This window comes from Balaenoptera musculus, chromosome 20, assembly GCF_009873245.2.
Source record: "Balaenoptera musculus isolate JJ_BM4_2016_0621 chromosome 20, mBalMus1.pri.v3, whole genome shotgun sequence".
In the NCBI taxonomy this organism is placed as follows: Eukaryota; Metazoa; Chordata; class Mammalia; order Artiodactyla; family Balaenopteridae; genus Balaenoptera; species Balaenoptera musculus.
The window spans coordinates 23,210,886-23,230,735 of record NC_045804.1 but is presented as its reverse complement, the minus strand read 5'-3'; the positions used below and the strand labels follow the sequence as shown (position 1 = coordinate 23,230,735).

The window sequence follows — 19,850 nt, the reverse complement described above, 5'->3', positions numbered from 1 at the left end:
AAGAATATGAAAAAGAATATATATATATGTATAACTGAATCACTTTTCTATACACCAGAAATTAACACATTGTAAATCAACTATACTTCAATTAAAAAAAAAAAAAGATCCCCTTGCCCTTGCTATTTTATACCCTTTAATCTCTTATCCTCCTGATGTAAATCCCTTGAAATTATATGGCATCCAGAGTAATGGTACTTAGTGGCTATTTTCTGTATTTTCTCACAATACTCCCGTAAAGAAAGGCAGGGACAAAGATCAGGAATGTGAGGCCTAGTAAGGAGAAATAAAGGGGATGAGATTACTCAGGAAATCAGTGTCATGCCTAGAAGCTAAACCCACGTTTCTTGATATCTAGTTCACTGCCTCTTCTACTAACTTACTCATGAAAGGGTAAGTTGTTTTCTTTTTTTTTTTTTTCCAAAACAGGTCAGTTTTGAATATAACTAAACCAGGGTAGCTGCTTTATTTATCTATTTATGTTAACAAGTATTAATTAATAAGTGTTAGCAATTAATTATTAGTTGATATTGATTATCCATAATAATTATTAACAAAAGTCTAAAAGAAGAATAGAGCATCCTCTGGGCGAGTCTGCTTATCCCCGTTTTACAGATGCAGAAATTAAAGCAGAGTGGTCAAGTGATTTGCCCGGAGCGGTAGAGCAAGTCCGCGGCATCTTCGTATCCAACTTGGGGGTTTAGGCTGTTGGGTCAGGTCCAGGTCTGCCACTGTCTGCCTGTGTGACCTCAGGCAAATCACTTCACTTCTCTAAGCATTGGGTGCCTCGTCTGTAAATACTTCATGGTGTTGTTTTGAGTAGAAAAGGAGAGAATGTATGTAAAGTGCTGAGCTCGGTGCCTGGCACAGAATAAGCCATAGGACACAATGGCTATAACTGCTGATGGTGGTTGTAGTAGTAATCGCAGTACTAGTAGTTGCCGATTACCACTTTGACTAGACCTGTTTTCTGTAAGATGACGTCAGGAAGGGTCACACTGCCTGATAAGGGCAGTCATTTTCTCAGCAGGACCTCTCGGGGGACATTTCTTCTGTCTAGAGGGTTTAGCTGTCAGGTTTTCCCTGTCTTACACTAAATACTGCCCTTACCACCCTCCAAACGAGTCTAAAAAAGCTCCGGCTCTGCCTGGTCAGAGTTGGCGAGCCTAACCCTTGGCCACCCTCGGCCCTCCCAGGACTCTGGCAAGAGGCAGAGCTGAGCCTTTCTAGGGCCGTCCTGTGTCCCCCGTGCAGCAAAGTGGGTCCCAGCCTTAACTCTGGAGGGGAAAAAAAGGAAAACACTGTGTAGAATATAAGTCAGCAAGGACTCATTCTTCTCTGTTTGGGAGACCAGGAGGGAAACCTGGGTTCTGTGGGGCAAGGTTCCCACCACCATGTGGCAGCCTCAGCTCACTACGCTTTGTCGCCTTATTGCCAGTCTGGGGGCCCTGGATCCGCAGTCAGGGACTTGCAGATTTCCCTTTAAATCACCCAAGAAAAAAACCAGTTTCACATTATATTTTAAATTCTTTTTTTTCCCCTTCTTAATACAAAACAAAAATACAGGCTCCCACCAGGCTGACGTTGCCTTTAAATAACATTTTGTTTTCTCTTGGGGAAGCTTCCTTCGTGGCCAAAGAGTCATTTCTAAAGTGAACCTAGTTTTTAGAAAAAATAGATCACCGGATGTCAAGCCTCGTGTGGAGCTCGGTTCAGATGAAAATGAAACCAGCAGACCTGGAGTGGCAGCTCCACACTTCACTTCAGGCTGCAGGTGAGAGGCAGAGTGTGTCTGGGCCCGGCTTGGTAACTGGTCGGCCCCACAGGGTGCATTTGATAGGCGCCTTAGTCATTTTCCAGGCAGCTTTGCTTAGGTGAGCAGAGCACTTTCTCTGGAAGGTGAGTCACCCTTGCAGGGGTGTAGGTGACAGGCGATTTATTCCCCAGCTCAGTCGCAGAGGAAGTCTCGAACAGACCTTGTTGAGAAGCCCTTTGCCAAAGGTCATGTTCATTTCAGTCCAAGGACTTTGGAGGCAGGGGTAAGGAAGCAAACCGAAGGCTCCCGGGGCTTGCGGACTGACAGAGAGATGGATTCCCCGGCAGGGGGTTCATGTGGACCCGGCACAGAGCCCAGATCAGCAGTGTCACTGCACTCTTGAGTCCAGCCACCTTGAGAGTGGAAAATGGCCCACTTCCAGTGAGAGTCAACAAAGAAGCAGGAGGGGAGCTTTGGCTCTAGGGAGCTGGGAAACCCCTTGGCAAAAAGCAGAGAGATACATACCATACTTTGGTGTGAAAGGGCTTTTGGGGAACCCTTTTCTACCTGCCTTCCTTTTCGCCACCTGAGTTGGAGGCTCTGAAGAGCTCCAGTGATTAGGAAGGCTAGATTCAACCCTGGCTTTCAGGAAACTTTGGAATTCTGAGCCTGCCACACTTCTGGAACCAGTGTTTGGACTCAGAAAGAAGCTGCAGGGCTTCCCTGGTGGCTCAGCGGTTAAGAATCTGCCTGCCAATGCAGGGAACACGGGTTCGAGCCCTGGTCTGGGAAGATCCCACATGCCACGGAGCAACTAAGCCCGTGTGCCACAACTACTGAGCCTGTGCTCTAGAGTCTGCGAACTACAACTACTGAGCCCACGTGCCCCAACTACTGAAGCCCGTGTGCCTAGAGCCCGTGCTCCGCAACAAGAGAAGCCACCGCCATGAGAAACCCGCGCACCCCAACGAAGAGTAGCCCCCACTCGCCGCAACTAGAGAAAAGCCCACGCGCAGCAATGAAGACCCAACACAGCCAAAAATAAAATAAAATAAATAAATTAATTTATTTAAAAAGAAAAGAAAGAAGCGGCAGAGGGAACTCCTGAGCCATCTCTTCCACCCGGTTTCTGGATGCTGTGCCTTCTGACCTTCTTACCACTAAAGCCGTGACCAGGTGTCCTTCAAGGCAAAAAGTTTGTTCAGACTCTGTGTTCTAGACCAGTGCAGTTGGTGTTGAACTTGACTGCTGAGGGTCAAGGACCTCTCTAAGCAATGTCCAGATCACACCACCAGGTGGGCTTGACTTTATTGAAGCCACAGCGGAAGAGCTAGTATTACCTTGTTTCCTTTATCTGTTGCAGGCTCCCCTCCAGCCCCCCCTACCCACACCTCATCCATCTGGACTAGCCAGCAGTCACTTTGGGTGGGCATGGCTAAGTGACCTTAGGCCTGAACCGCTCTGTCAAGAAAGAGCTATTTGAGTTATAGCCTGGAAGTGATCATAACCGTTTGCGTGCTCTGTTTTACAAACGAGAAAATGGTGACCCCAAGAAGCTGAGTTGCCCAAGGCTACACGGCTAGTTAATTGCAGAATCTGAACTAAAGTCCAGGCTCTCTGCACTGTGCTGTGCTGCTCCTTGAACAAAAGAACTACTCCTGGAGTAGGAATTGTATTTTTTTAACTAGCTCCTCCTTCATATCCACACCCAATCCCATCACTCCCGGCCTTTCTTCAAGCTTTGCCAGACCTGGGGAGGGTGGAGCCAAAGCGGCAGCTGCTCTGAGTCTAAGAAAAAGTAAACAGAAAGCTATTTATTTGACACTCTCTTGTACCATGAGGTTCGTGTAACCAAAAGGAGGTGAAGGTTGATAAGAAAATACAATTCTGGGCAGGGTTACCCGGAAGTCTCAAAGGTTGCCTACACCTGTAGGTCACTGTCCTACCTCACCAGGCAGTATCTTACCCAAAGTGGGTCTTCAGTAGCTATGAATGATTGATTGTGAGGCTACAAACCCACTGGGCACCATGAAGCTCCTCTGCATCTTTCTCCTGTTGTGTTACCTGTGGTGTGCAGGTAGCCAGAAGACCCAGAGTAGTTGGGCGTCATTCCCTCGGGATCCGTCCAGCTCCTCTCAGTGAAGAGGCTCTTTCTCGTGGGCAAAGCTCGATGTCACATCTAGATGGTGGCCTCCATAAGTGCAAAGAGCTGTTGTATCTGAGATCCACCACCCACCTTCTGCTGACTGCGACATTTCCTTTTATCAGAACAGAATTAGTCCTGGTCAATACTAGGGATAGGTGGGAGGCTTGGGAGGAAGGGGGCTTTGCCAGCCTCAAATGAGGATGCTATTGCCAATTAAGATTAGAAATGGAGGGACTTCCCTGATGGCACAGTGGTTAAGAATCCTCCTGCCGATGCAGGAGACACGGGTTCGAGCCCTAGTCCAGGAAGATCCCACATGCCGCGGAGCAATTAAGCCCATGCACCACAACTACTGAGCCCGCGCTCTAGAGCCCGCGAGCCACAACTGCTGAGCCCGTGTGCCACAACTACTGAAGCCCGCACGCCTAGAGCCCGTGCTCCGCAACAAGGGAAGCCACCACAATGAGAAGCCCTCCCACCGCAACGAAGAGTAGCCCCTGCTCACCACGACTAGAGAAAGCCTGCACACAGCAATGAAGACCCAGCGCAGCCAAAAATAAAATTTTTTAAAAATAATAATAAAAATATAAATAAAGAGTCTGCCTTCCAGAGATCCTCTGCGAACATTCCCTGTCATACCACAGGTCCCAAACCCTTTCCTCCCTTCCTGGGGGAGGACAAGAATGTGACCCTGTGTTGAAAGGGACATGTCCTCAAGCTGCTCACTCAGGCCAGTCTGTCAAAGGATGTGTAGGGCAGCATCTGAAACGAGGCCATGATCAGGGTGCCACTGCCAAAGGGCAGAGCTGGACTGTGTACTTCCTTCCATTTACCCCCATACATTGGAAGCCTTCTGTGGAAAGCCAAGTTGTTTGGGTTTCTTGTTTATTCTGAAGTTCCTCAAACTAGTTCCTCAATTTCAGGACCAGTCACCAATAACTACAATGAATTTGACGCCTCTTCCCTTCCAAAGAGGCTGAGCCCGTCTTTCTCCATCTCCGAAAACAGGTAGACCCTGCTTGAAGCCAGTCCCACCTGTGAAAAGCAGAGTTACCAACCAACAGAGGAGGGAAGTGGTTGTGTTGCAGCAGGATTGACCATAGCCCAGGGAACTGCTCCTTGCTCAGAATCCAATCCGAAAAGTTAAATAAGGAGAAGTTTTTCACAAGCAGACCTTGCTTGCAATGATGACCTCAAGGCTTGGCAAGATCCAGAAGTGCATTTTGACTCATCAAAGAAAGCTGGTTGTGTTTGGCACGACTTTAGTGTTGAGGGCAGTTAGTGGCACTATAATCTTTGGAAACTGATCGTTATTGAGTGGTACACACTGCAGCCCCCACTTAATCAGAATATTCAGTTACACAGAATACCCCAACCTACAGATTTCAGTGACCCTATGAAATTTTTATATATAACATACATTAAAGATTCCTTGCTGTGTATTGTAGAAAATGAAGTGGTTGAGGTTTTTCTCAATACTACCCCACCCCCCATTCTCCTGAGTAACTGCCTCTGTGGATCAGTGATGCCCCAGTGGCATCTTTTCTATATGCTATTGGCTCTCCTCATGCAAAGGATTTGAAAGTTGAATTGAAAATGTCGTTGTAATACTTTTCTTTTAAAGTTTATACAATGCCCTATATCAGGGCCTGGAGACAAAGTAATAACCATATTTATGAATTTAGTAACTGATGCTCAACGCTTTGCTATTAAAAACAAAAACAAAAAACAGTAAAATAGGCTCAAGAAGCCTGGAGCCAGGCTTTATAAAATGAATGGTGAATTTGAACTTTGTCATACTGTTGGTCCCTGGGATGGGTCCAGCTGTGCTGGGCATGGGTGGGCTAAGGAACACAGACCTGCCACATGCTTGGAGTCTTTGATCCCCATTGCCATTTTAAAGTTGCTTTTTCCAAAACTTAGGCTGGCTGTATTTATGCTTCCTAATTGAGATGCTTCCTCCTGGGTCAGTCCCTGGGTTTCTCACTAACAAACCTTTGGCTTGTGGCAGCTTCTGCTTTGGGGTCCCAATTTTTAAAGCTTGAATCATTTGAAAATGGATTCAGTGTCATGGTTAAGAGTATGGACTTTGACATAAAAGAGTCCCACGTGCAAATCCTGCTTCTGCCACTTCCTTGCAGTGTGACCATGGGAAAATTACTTGACCTACTGAGCCTCAATTTATTCCTCCATATAAGGGGAATGATACTAGAGTTATTGTGAGGATTCAAGAAGTAATACATAGCAAACATTGCCTAATGTACCTAATACATAGCAAACAATAATAGCTGTCATTATTATTTTTATTATTATTGACAACCAGCATGTAATTCTGTGTATACATATAGCAGCAGGTTGTTGAAAACACCCAAAGATCTCCACAGGACAACTGATTTCGGCTCTAGGTGCCGAGGAGTTCTGGGTCCTTGTTCATTGTGCACTGGTGGGTCATTCTTGAGTCCATTCAGAGCTGAGGCACTGCCAGGAGAGAGAGGCTGGATGGCGTGTGCAGAATGCTCTTCAAAGAACAACCCCCTCAGGAATTCCCTGGCGGTCCAGTGGTTAGGGCTCTGTGCTTCCACTGCAGGGGACACGGGTTCGAGCCCTGCTCAGGGAACTAAGATCCTGCATGCAAGGCGAAGCCAAAAAAAAACCCAAACAAACAAAGAACACCCCTGTCATGGGTGGTCCTTTTCCTGCTGGCCGCTTCTGCCTCCCTGCTCTTGGGATGCTCCCCTCCTCCTTTGACAGTGCCTGTTGCAGACTTTCCTTCCAACACTAGGGCTGCTGGCTGGTGGGTTTCAGCTCTGCACAGGCGAGGACTGTCAAACAACTGGCAATTCCAGTCCCGGAAAGAACTGCTCATCTTGTAACAGCTTCCCTCTCACTGGAGGTTCTGCTAATGTTTCTAGAGCATCCCCTGTGTGCCAGGCATTCTGTTGGGCATTTAAACATTGTTTCTTGTATTTAATTGTCCTGTAAAATCCTGTTATGTACGTTTGAGGATCCTTATTTAACAGATGAGATACCTGAGTCTCAGATTAAGAGATCTGCCCATGGTTACACAGCAGAATGTTAAGACTAAGATTCAAACTCAGATCTTTTGATGCCAGGACCATCCTGTTAAGTAGCTGGATGGCCATCCCTCAGGATCATTGAGTGCTATGTTGGAATAAATGACGTCCAGGGCCCTTCTGATCCCAAGGTCATTTTGAGATTCCTTGATCATCTATTTATCCATCCACCCATTTGCACCAACTAGATTATAAGCACCTTGAGGGCAAGTATAGTCTTTATAGCAAATAACTAGTGTAGTGTTTGTTAACCACCTGTCCTTAACTGATGGATGCTGCCTACTTCCCTGACACATAGAAACAGGAGAGAAGAAAGGGCCACTAACCCACTAAGAAAAGGGTTACCCAGGAATTCTGATCCCAGCAATTTACCACCTAGAGTTACTTGTAAGAGTGCACAGAGAGGGAATTCCCTGGTGGTCCAGTGGTTAGGACTCTGCACTTTCACTGCCGAGCACATGGGTTCAATCCCTGGTCAGGGAACTAAGATCCCACAAGCCGCAAGCCACGCGGCACGGCCGAAAAAAAAAAAGAAGAAAAGAAAAGTGCACAAAGAAGTGAATAAAAGTGTTGTTTTGCAATATTACTTACAAGAATAAAAAATGGAAACGATTTGAAAATCCATCCATAGAAGAAAAAGTGGGAAAATGATAGTACATCTGTACCATAAAATCTTATGGAACCATTAAAAAGAATGAGATAGATCTACATACACTGAAATGGAACAGTATTCATAATTTATTGTTAAGTGAAAGAAGCAACGTGTAGAATATTATGTATGTATAATCCTAGGTTTATTTTAAAAATAGTCCCAAACTCTATGTTCGTATATGTACAGTAATGGAACTAGAGGGGTTTACACCAAACCTTTTTTTTTTTTTTTTTTTTTTTTTAATTTTATTTATTTATTTATTTTTTTTTTTTTGGCTGTGTTGGGTCTTTGTTTCTGCGTGAGGGCTTTCTCTAGTTGCGGCGAGCGAGGGCCACTCTTCATCGCAGTGCGCGGGCCTCTCACTGTCGCGGCCTCTCTTGTTGCGGAGCACAGGCTCTAGACGCGCAGGCTCTGTGGTTGTGGCTCACGGGCCCAGTTGCTCCGCGGCATGTGGGATCTTCCCAGACCAGGGCTCGAACCCGTGTCCCCTGCATTGGCAGGCAGATTCTCAACCACTGCGCCACCAGGGAAGCCCACCAAACCTGTTTCTAACATTGCAGGGAGAAGGGAATGGTGCAGGGATTTTTTTTTTAATATATACACTTTTTGTATTGTTTAATTTTTTATAATGAACAAGTATTATATTTGTATTTGAAAACAAAATAAAGATTTTTTTTTCTTTTTTTTTTTTTTAAAAAGCAGCGTCAGATATACAAGGAAGCAGCTTCAGATACACTAGCCTGAAACCCTTGCCTCTTTCAGGTTCCCCGGGTTGGGACCAGCCCTCAGATCCTACCCCTTGACATCAGCAGCCACGGAGGGGCCAGTGGTTTTCTCTCAGGTCCAGTTCTGCTCTTTCCCACTCTTTATGGGGCCACTTGTGCCCACGAGCATGTCTTACCCAGCATCTTCACCGCTGCATACACTTGTCATTGGATGGTTATAAAGTAAACGCAGGGAAGCACTGGCCATCAGAGTTGAGGACGGCTGGCACAGCGATCGCTGAGCACCTTCCTGCTTCTTGAGTCACAACGGATGAAACTCACAGTCCCCCGGGGAAAACTAGAAAGAGAGTGAAATGAAAACCAAAACCAGGAGGGACAAGCTTACCCATCTCCAGCTTCTGTTTTAGCGGCCCTGCTGCCAGAACTCACTGAACAGCCCCCGAGGTTCTGGCAAGGTTTCCTGTGTGTGTGGTGTGTGTGTGCGGGGTGAGGAAGCAGTCGTCACGTATTTATGAAGCCCCAGTCACAGATGTGGACCAGACACCTCCTAAATTCTCATCCCATACCAAGAGACCTTATTTTAGTTACAGCTTGTTTTCACCATAAAAGTAATACCCCGCAGAGAACATCTCTGGAGGGATATGTAAGAAACTGGTAATGGGGATCCCCTCAGAAGAATGGGGGAGCGGTGGGAAGGACTTATATTTCTCATTGTTTATCCTTTCTGTATTTTATTTTTACCACTTGGAAACATCTGTTGAAGAATGAAGACTGGGGAAAGTAGTACTTGCTCACTGCAAAAAATGTGGAAAAATTAGAAAAGTATAAAGAATATTACCACCACCAAGGGAGAACCATTGCTGCATGTCTGTGCTAGGTGTCTGCATTTTTATAAATGTTGATAAAATATACAGACACATGCTAGGTGGGATCATACCTTAGATATAATTCTGTATCCTTTTTCTTTTAACATTGTATCCCATATGCATTTTTCCATATAGTTAAATATTATTTGTAAGCATTTTTAATGGATGTACCATGACTTATTTAATAATTATCCTCCCCATGTAATTAGACATTTTTGTTTCAGTGTTTTACTATTATAAAAATACACTGAACATCTTTGTACATCTTTTCCCATATTTCTATCTGCTCCATACCTCCTAGATTGCAATTATGGAGTTGTGCGCACAAGAAATGGCTATCTTCCCTTGGTATATGATGATTTATCACATTTAGAGTTCTTTCACCTACATTATCTTATTTAACGAGTAAAGGGAGTGAGGGTGAGGAGAGTAAGGAGACCAGGTGCTATCGGCGGGGACTTCCTGGAGGTGGAAGGCCTGAGCTTCGCCTGGGAAGGACAAGCAGGATGTGCAGCACGGCCCACACAAGGACAAAGTGCACACGGAGACCTGTAGATCTGAGTAGCCAGCGGGGTGTGGAGAGATCAGACTGGCCAGAGCCAAACCCTGTGTTTAGGGAAACAGTGGTAAGACAGATTATGGACCACAGAGTTGGGACCAGGCCCATAAGCAGTGCACAGCCAACAGATGTCTTTGAGCTTGAGGTTATCTTAAGGACATAATGATTTAAGATTAGCTTGGCCTCATTGTGAGATGGGAGGGGTCAGGGAGAAGCTGGAAGTGGGTAAGGCCTGTGCTAATAGAATAGTGAGGTGACTTTGTGTCTTAAACATTTGAAAGGGCCTGTAGACAGCGGTGTTCCTGCACATGTGGGGCTAGTTAACCTTTTTTTTTTTAACATCTTTATTGGAGTATAATTGCTTTACAATGTTGTGTTAGTTTCTGCTGTATAACAAAGTGAATCAGCTATACATATACATATATCCCCATATCTCCTCCCTCTTGTGTCTCCCTCCCACCCTCCCTATCCCACCCCTCTAGGTGGTCACAGAGCATCGAGCTGATCTCCCTGTGCTATGCGGCTGCTTCCCACTAGCTATATTTTGCATTTGGTAGTGTATATATGTCCATGCCACTCTCTCACTTCATCCCAGCTTCCCCTTCCCCCTCCCCGTGTCCTCAAGTCCATTCTCTACATCTGCGTCTTTATTCCTGTCCTGCCCCTAGGTTCATCAGAAGCATTTTCTTTTTTTTAGATTCCACATATATGTGTTAGCATATGGTATTTGTTTTTCTCTTTCTGACTTACTTCACTCTGTATGACAGACAGGGCTGGTTAACCTTGATGTGTGGTGGGAATTAGGGATGGTCATAAATTTTATTCCATACATTTCATCTACCTGGCAGTTTGACCTATGGAATTGGCAGTGAGATTGAGTTTTGTGGGTGTGACAGGTTTCTTTTTCATAACTGGCCTGTAAGATTTTAATGATTAATGTATTACATTCACATTTCATATCCTCTTTAATGGGAAATGCTTACGCAGAAATTGCTCTCCTGGGAAGCAGGCCTCAAGCTGGCGAGGAGGCAGGTGTTGAGATTCCTCCAGCTGCATTTCACTCAGAGTGCTCCTTCCTCCGATGTCTGTTTCTAGGTCCAAATGCCCACTCCGTCTCTCTGCCGAAGGGAAATTAGCAAGCCTTCCAGAGGCCTGTAACTTGTGATTTTATCAGCCCAGGCTGGGCAGGTGGTGGAGAGTTCTGTCCCAATGGCAGGATTTTCATTTAATGCCCAGCATCCACCATCTGCCCTTAGGCTGTAGGTTCCTCCATCTGGAACTCTGCCCCTGAATTAGACGCCTCTCGCTCTTCTGAGAATTTCACCCCTGGGGGTGTATCAGGACCGAGCACAGTTCCATGATCTGGTACCTGAACTCCACAGGCAACCTCATCTCCTGCAGCTCTCGACAAGCTTTGCTCACCAACAACTTCAAGCTGTTTGTGATTCCTACATAGACTTACCCCTGTTCCTTAACTTTTGCCATCCCCTCTACTTGGAATACCCTCTCCTTTTTTCTTGGGAACTTCTCACTCACCCCTTGAGACTCAGCCCAGGTGTCACCTGCTTTAAGAAACCTTTCCTGATCCCCACCAGGCTGGGCTAGCTGTCCCTCCATGTGTTCCCACTGCATCTGCTATGTGTCTGTGCCTGTCATTGCATCGCTGTGTGGTAAGAGACTACTTGTCTCTTTCCCCAGTAGACTGTAAGCTCCTCAATGGGCTGCTGCATCTTCTTCCTCAGTGTACACCCAGTGCTCAGCAAAGCCCCTATACCCAGCAGACCAATACATGTTCAAAGAATGCTGTGTTATAAGATCCTGCAGTTCTCTGCAGTGTGACAGGACACTCCGAAGGCAAGACCTTACTCATCCAGAAAGCCTCAACCTGCCACAAGTCTCTGGATTTCGAGGCTCCTTATTGCGTGCATATAAGTGATTGTTATATCTTTTTGTCTTAAGTGTTTGGTCTGATATTAATATTAAATGTTTTTGGTTAGTATAGGCCTGGCATATCTCTTTGCATCCTTTGTTCTCAATCTTTCTGTATAATTTTGTTTGGTCTCTTTTAGTTAGCATTTAGAGGGATCTTTTAAAATCCTGATTGTCTGACTTGAAAACTTAATGTTTTAAAGTGCTTTAAACTAATTTTTTTTTGAGATTTTAAAATTTCTTTATTTTTGCTATTTTCCCAAAGGCTTGTATAATGTAGAAACCATCCTATATATTTGATAGAAAAATATAAAACTACTGGATTGTTTACTATTTTTGACTTATAAAAATGATGATTGCATATTGTTCAATCTAAAAGTTTCCTCATTTAATCACATATAATTTTGGTCTGTTTGAGAAATACTTTCCATTGATTTGTTTGTTTCATCTGTCTGTTCTTGAACATTTTCTATTTGGCGAAATGTTCACGGCTATCAAATGTAGTTTTTGTTTTTAGTGGTAAAATGAACAAGTTATTTCTGTTTCTCTTTTATATTATAAGATAATTTTTTAAAATGTAGACCATATGTGCTTATGTAGATTAAATTCTTTTTTTTAATAGATCTTTATTGGAGTATAATTGCTTCACAATACTGTTAGTTTCTGTTTTACACCGAAGTGGATCAGCCATATGCATACATATGTCCCCATTTCCCCTCCCTCTTGAGCCTCCCTCCCATCGTCCCTATCCCACCCCTCTAGGTCATTGCAAAGCACCAAACTGATCTCCCTGTGCTATGCTGCTGCTTCCCACTAGCTAACTATTTACGTTCGGCGGTGTATATATGTTGATGCTACTCTCACTTCGCCCCAGCTTCCCCCTCCCACCCTCTGTCCTCAGGTCCATTCTCTATGTCTACATCTTTATTCCTGCCCTGCAACTAGGTTCATCAGTACCATTTTCCTTTTTTTTAGACTCCATATATATGCATTAGCATACGGTATTTGTTTTTCTCTTTCTGACTAACTTCACTCTGTGTGACAGACTCTAGGTCCATCCACCTCACTACAAATAACTCAATTTCATTTCTTTTTATGGCTGAGTAATATTCCATTGTATATATGTGCCACATCTTCTTTATGCATTCATCTGTCGATGGACATTTAGGTTGGTTCCATGTCTAGGCTATTGTAAATAGTGCTGCAGTGAACATTGTTGTACATGTCTCTTTTTGAATTATGGTTTTCTCAGGGTGAAACTAATTTTTTTACATTCAATTGTTAATTAAATTGACCAACATATCGTATCGATTCCTATGCCTACCATTGTTTCTTGCATCCCATTTCTTCTCTGGTTTACTTTTCTGCTTGCCAAAGCACAACCTTCAGTGCTTCTTTCCCTGAAGATAGTACCATCTTTCCTGGAGCTCTTGTCGCTGTGTTTGTGTATTGTGTGCATTTTTTTTAATTGTATTAAGAAAATGAAATGACCTGTTAAAACTAATCAAGTGAAAAATGGTAACATCCCAGGAACATGTACCGGAGTAACTCCACTAGAAGTCTGACCAATTTATTGCTGATCCAGCCCTTACTGATGAGACCCCTCATTTTTAGTTCTTGTCCTTCCTGCCTACACAGGCTAAGAAATTATTACCAACAGTGGGCAGATTCTGCGGGTAAAATAGGGGTAGTAATATGCACATGGGTAGTAATATTGCTCAGTTCCTGAAGTTCCAGGTAACTTTGCCAACAAGCTTTTATCCTAGAAAGGAACTAAGGATCCTTGGGTCCCAGGGGAAAGGGCCAGGAGTGTCCTGCCTTTAGCCCTAACCCCATGTTAGATGCTCTAGTTGTATAAATTGGGACTTATTAGTTTCTGCAGGCAGTTTACCTCTCAGAGCCTTAGTTTCTTCATCTGTAAAAATATTACCAACCTTGCAGTGTTGCTGTGAGGTTCATCAATAACATGGATAAAGCCCCTAGCACATGCCCAACACACAGAAGATGTTTAATGAGTGGTAGTGACTATGACAGTCCCTGGCACTTAGGAGACTGTCATTTAATACCTGTTGAGTGAATGCAGGAGCCTACCGGAAAAGGTTTCATTGAGGAGATAGGTTATAAAGGATAGGTGAGATCTGGACAGATAGTAATAAAGGAAGAAGACACTCTTTACAGGGAACAGGATGAGCAGAGGAAGAGAATCAGGCTCACCCATTGCTGCCCTGCTCAGGGAAGTGAAAGGAGCAGTGTGGCTGGAACAGAGGCTGAGGGTAGGGGCTTGGGGAGGGTAGGCAGGGCAGAAAAGGGAGCTGGGATTGAGAACGCATGGGGATCTCCATGTCCGCCTGGCCAGATGGCCGTTTTGCCTGGCCAGCTCACTCTGCCCGGCACTTGCCCTTGGTTCCCCTTCCTGCATACCCCTTGTTCTTGATAGGCAGAGGCTGGCCCATTGTGGCCTAGTAGCCAGGCAAGCTGAAGGCTTAAAAGAGGAAGCATCAGAATGAGATTGGTTTTCAACTAATATCTTATTAAGGAAGTTGAGTTATTCTACTTCTGCTATTTGTCCCCTCTGGGCATTCAGAGAAGGACAAGTTTTTATTTCCAGATGAAATATCATGAGAGGGATTTGCCCTGGTCTGCCCTGGCCCCTCAGTGGACATTTTCAAGATGGCCCTATATTTCTCTTTGATATACAGCGAACCAAGGCTCAAAGTGTTGAGTGCCTTAGGTAAGGCTTGACACCTTGGCTGTATGATGCTGAAACAAAGAAGTCCCATTGTCTCAGTGAGGGCGTTTATCAGCTTCTATTGGCCAGGCAAGCTGATTGGCATTTCATGTACTCTACCTCCTTCAGCCCTCAAAACAACTCTGAAGAAGCTATGAGAAGAAACTCAGTGGCCTGCTCAAGGTTTAGCATGAAGGCTGGGGAGGCAGCAGTGCACGTTCAGCCCCACCTCTGCAACTTGTTCCTGTGTGACTGTTTTGGCAGGCTCCTGAACTTCTCTAAGCCTCAGTTTTCACATCTGAAATTGACATTAATAATGGCGGTGCTTAGTAAATATTGACAATTATCATTCTGAATTGGAGTCATCCAGCCCTCAAATAATCCTGACAAATCAGTGGCATTTGGGAAACTAGAAGGAATCTCAAAAGGTTTCCTAGGCCACTAGTTTTCAGACTCTTTTCCCTGGAGACCTAGGATTCTGGGGAGGTCCGTGGTGGATGAAGGGAAGCTGAGTATGTGTGGCCCTTGCCCACCTTCTTCAGCAGAGCAGCTGTTTCTAATGTGAATTACATAGCAGTTGCACGTTTCTCGCTCTTTTATATTGTGGGGGTTGAGGTGGATTTCATTTAATAAAAATGGTCCTGCTGCTTTTTAAAAAAAGCTTCCAAGGCTTGACCTCGTATCTCCTGGTTCCTAATCTAGTGTTTTTACTGACCTTACTAAAACAGGGAACTGAAATATGATACATTTTAGGAAGGTTGTCATCAAAATTTTAAACATGATTCTTGTACCTTCCAGTTAATCAAGCACTCATTTAGTCTAAACCCCATTCCTGTCCCAGAATCCTAGGAACAGAAATTTTGCTGTCAGAGAAAGCATTGCTACCATAGCCTTAGACAAGAACTGTCTAATAGAACTTTCTGCAGTGATGGAAATGTTCTCTGTGTGCACCGTCATATATGGTAGCTAGCGTAACTGAGGAACTGATTTTTAAATTTTATTTAAAATGAATTGACTTAAATGTAAATAGCCATGTGGCTAGTGGCTGCCATGTTGGACAGTGCCGCCTTACAGTATAGAGCAGGGGTCAGATGGCAGTCCCCGGCCTCTGGGCATGAGAATCATCCAGAGAACTTGTCAAAAGTACAGATTCTGGGCCTAATGCCCAGCGACTGATTCAGTAGACCTAGGGCGAGTGCGTTTGAGACGGTTATTCTAACTTGCAGTCAGGTAGGAAGGCACTACATTAGTGAGCTTTCCCTCGGCGTAAAAATATGGAGCCAGAACAAGCATTTTGCCCTGGCCTTGATTTTCTGGGGAGACTAGAGCAACTTTCTGAGGAATGTCAGACCCTTGGAGAATGTGATGAAAGCTATGGACCTCTTCCCTGGAAAAATACAAAAATAGTTTCTAGGGCTCCCAGACCTCCCTGAAGCCATCCTTGAACCCACATTAAGAACACCTCAACTTGGACAGAAGATCTTTACTAGCTGCTGAGGGAGTTGAGCTTGAGCCCAGGAGCCTTGTGACACGCAGGCATGTCACACAGATATGCCCAAGGGTTAATCTGGTACCATCCAGCTCATTCCTACGCCCGGATCCCTCCAGGGGGTCATGGAGGCACCACAGAAGAGAGAACAGGCAGTGTATGTGGATCAGGCCCTGAAAGAATACTGAATTAGTTCTGCCCCTTTCCTTTCCCCTTGTGTTTTCATAGCCTTGTGGGTGAGCTGAGAGGGTGTGGCTATTGTCACTGCTCATGTCCTCAGCTCTGACACAGAGAGCAGAGGGAAGAATGCATCTGGGGCCTGAGTGGAGCTGTGGAGAGAGTCCAGCTGAGTAATGGATCAGGATTTTGACTTGCCTTCAAAGGCAGAGACACAACGGGCTCCCACTTAGTCCTCACTTCCCACAGGCTGCAGGAGTGAGAGAGAAGGGGCAAAGCTGCGGGGCTCTGGGCTGGGGCAATGAGCCAGGGACCAAAGCCCAGAGCTGGGCAGGCCACCCAATCAGCAGCCCCAGGCTTAGTGCAGAACCCCATTTTTTGTAGATCAGAACCCATGTAGAAGTGGGGAAGAGTGAGGAAGCAAGCGTGTGTATGTGTCGGAGAGCTGCTGTCAGGCCAAAGTGTCCTGAAAATAGCCTCTTGAACTTGGAGACTGTCGGTGAGGGTCTGAGTCATGGTCATGTGGCACAGGAAAGCCAGACACAGGAGAAGCTGTACAGCTCCCGGGCCGAGATTTCGTGCCCCTGGGAGGTGAGGGTCAGCCTGTTTTCCCCATGCCCTTCACAGGTTCAGCTGCCAGCTGCTGGGTTAGCTTCTCAGGCTGCCTTGTTCCTCTCTCTGCCTGCTAGGCTGCCGGATGAGTCATCAGGGAACTACAAGGAGGAGGCCTCAAGCTCGGCTGCCTCAGCCTCGGCTTCTCTGGGACAAGGGCGCCTGGAGTGCTCCTGGAGGGAGGATCAGGGCCCCTGGCCAGCTGCCTACCTAGCCACCAAGGTGAAAGGGCAGCTTCTCGGGAAGGGGTTGCCCCACAGCCTGTCTGGAGGAGCTCCAGCTCAGGATGAGCCGCGTCAGGCAGGACAGGCCACTTGAGCCTGAGTGCAGCTCTATAGACCTCTAAACATCTGGGTTTAAGATGTTGGGTTTAAGATCTTGCCCTCGGAGCAAGATTGACTGCTGGCCTCATTTCTCTCACCGTCAGATGAAACTCTCTCTTCATCCCCGATGCTCAGCATCACGCTTTGATTCCCTCATGCAGCCAGCGCCGGCTGTTTCATCTATGCCCCACTCTGCTGTACACCGGCAACACCACCTCTGACCCTCAGAAGCCTTCTGCCCAGGGAGGACCACGACTTTCCTCCTTGTGTTTGCCTGCAGCCCAGGGGACTGGGGAGTGGGCAGCACAGCCCACTAGGTCCGGCCCCGCACTGCCCCACACAGGCTGGGTGATCTGGGGCAAGTCTCCACCTAATCAGGCCTGCGTTTCTTCAAGTAAAAATGAGGAGACGGACTTCCCTGGTGGTCCAGCGGTTAAGTCTCCGTGTTCCCAATGCAGGGTCAGGGAACTAGATCCCACATGCATGCCACAACTAAAGGAGCCCGCATGCTGCAACTAAGACCCAGTGCAGCCAAATAAACAAAAAAAAATTTTTTAAATGAGGAGATTAAAGCAATGTCCCTGTAGGCACGCTTCTAATACTATTAGGTTTGGAGGGCTTGGGGTCTGTTTTTAAGATCTCATTTCCCTTATAAAGAGGCTGAGAGAGGTGGGCCCTACTCTAGGCCCTGGATCAAGTTCTTTCTGGAGATGGAAGGGGCTGTGGAAGTGTGGGGTGGGATGACAGTATGGTTACAAGTAAAACAGCCTGCCTTGGAGGGCTTTCACCTAACTGAAGTCAGAACACCCCTTAGACTTCTTAAGGTCATCAAGAAACAATGAGGCCACCCATTCAGCCTCCTGAGCATCCGGCCTGCAGGACCACACCCAGGCATCCAGGCTGAAAGCTGGAGCTGCTGAGTTCAAAGCTAGAAGGCCCTTGAAGGCACCCCACACACCCACACCCCAGTCAAGCTGACTCAGCCTTTCGTAGCCACTGTGGTGAGACAGATGCAGTAGGAAGGAGGTTTCAGCCTAGTGTTTCCCAGCACCCCATTGTCTCTTGTAAGCTTCCAGCCTGATCCGGCAGAAGGTCAGAGGTGTTGGAGGGTCGGCTTCCCACGGTCTGCCTTTCTCGCGCAAGAGCAGATGGAGGAGTGATCCGGGATGAATGGAGCTACCGCAGGGAAGGCCGCATCTGTTAGTAACAGCCTTAGGACCAGGCTGCCATCAGAGAGCACTTATTAAAGGCCTGTCTGCAGTTGATGCCTTCTCAGGCTTTGTCTCAAGCAGGTCACGACCCAGAAGGGCCCTGCCCTTGGGAGTCCACAGCCCCAGTCTTTAAAAAGGTTCCCAAATGGTAACAATCTCAGGGCGGTGCCATTCTCTTTCATGACAACTCTAGCCCACGTGCTGTTTGCACAGATTGTCACAACAGTGGGCTCTCTCTCCCTTCTGGCTTTGTGGGAACGCAGAGCTGGTAGAGATGGAGCCCAGAGCGAGGTGACTTCTTGTGCTTTGTCCTCATATTTCTAGAGGTGTCGGTTGGTGTCCTGGGCTCTAATATAAATTCCACTACTAATGTTGCCTGAAAGAAAAATGATACTTAGGAGAGGTTTTCAGCAAATGAGTTTGGACATTACAGAAGGAAGCATGTCAGTTCCTTCTGGAGAGCCACAAACAGATGCATCTTGTGAAAGGAGCCAAGTGCTGGTATTGCCATTTGCATGCTGGTTTTTCAATTTGCAAGATTTCATTTGTGTGTATGTATGTAATGTTTATATAAATATACACACAAATCTATATATATATGCACACACACATATGGATGCCTATGTACACACACGCGTGCACACACACATATACATACATATATCTACCTCTAGCTAGGGAACAAAACAAAACCTTGGTTCTCTCCACTTGGAGAAAAGCCATCATGGATGGTGCAGGCATGTCCTCTACGAAGCAAGGCTTATGCGGAATCAGTGATGTGACTGATGGTTTTGGAGTATGGGATCCACCACCCTGTTCTGGGGAAGCAAAGTTCACCACAAAACAAACAACAGAAAAAGATTCAGCCATTATTTATAAAGGCAAGAAAGAACCAACCCAGATGTTGGTCCACGTCTCTCCTGGAGGAGGCGGGCTGGAGTTCCCCTTGTGGGGTGGAGAGAGGGGCCATTTACGGTGGAGGGACCAGTAGGGCTGGGGGGCTCACCCCACTTGGAACAATGGTGAGGTTGCCATTTGGAACATTTGGAGGATAGCTACGTGTGGCATGAGGAGGTAGAGACCCTTTGCCCCCTGCTTTTCTCCTCCCACCCAAGCCTGACCTGGGCGCCTCGGGGTCTGGGGGTGACCTGCTCTGTGTGTGTTCTCTCACAGGGTGAGCGTGAGCCTGGGAGATGGCAGTGATGGAAATGGCCTGCCCAGGTGCCCCCGGCTCCGCGGTCGGGCAGCAGAAGGAGTTCGCCAAAGCCAAGGAGAAGACACAGGCAACGGAGACGAAGCAGAGCTCCGTCCACAAGCTCGAGGCCGTGGAGAAGAGCCCCATGTTCTGCGGGAAGTGGGAGATCCTGAACGACGTGATTACCAAAGGCACAGCCAAGGAAGGCTCCGAGGGCGGGCCGGCCGCCATCTCCATTATCGCCCAGGCCGAATGTAAGGAGCCCTGGGCTGGGAGTGTTGGCAGAGAGGGCAGGTGGGGAGCCTGCAGGTGGGTGCAGCGCTTGTGCAAGGATGGTTGGGCACCGATGGGGCTGGGCTCAGGGTCCCCCTGTGGAAGAGGGAAGTCAGGGTGACCACCATAGAAGAC

At 46.5% G+C, this 19,850-nt stretch overlaps 1 protein-coding gene across 1 annotated transcript in view; it reads left to right on the top strand.

The window, feature by feature from the left end:
• MAP3K14 (mitogen-activated protein kinase kinase kinase 14) overlaps nucleotides 1-19,850 on the top strand; it is a 42,671-nt gene that overhangs the window by 3,499 nt on the left and 19,322 nt on the right. Inside the window, exon 2 of the mRNA XM_036837631.1 lies at nucleotides 19,421-19,696. Coding sequence (XP_036693526.1) covers nucleotides 19,441-19,696 — 256 coding nt within the window. The 5' untranslated portion in view covers nucleotides 19,421-19,440. The remainder of the gene's footprint in view (nucleotides 1-19,420; nucleotides 19,697-19,850) is intronic.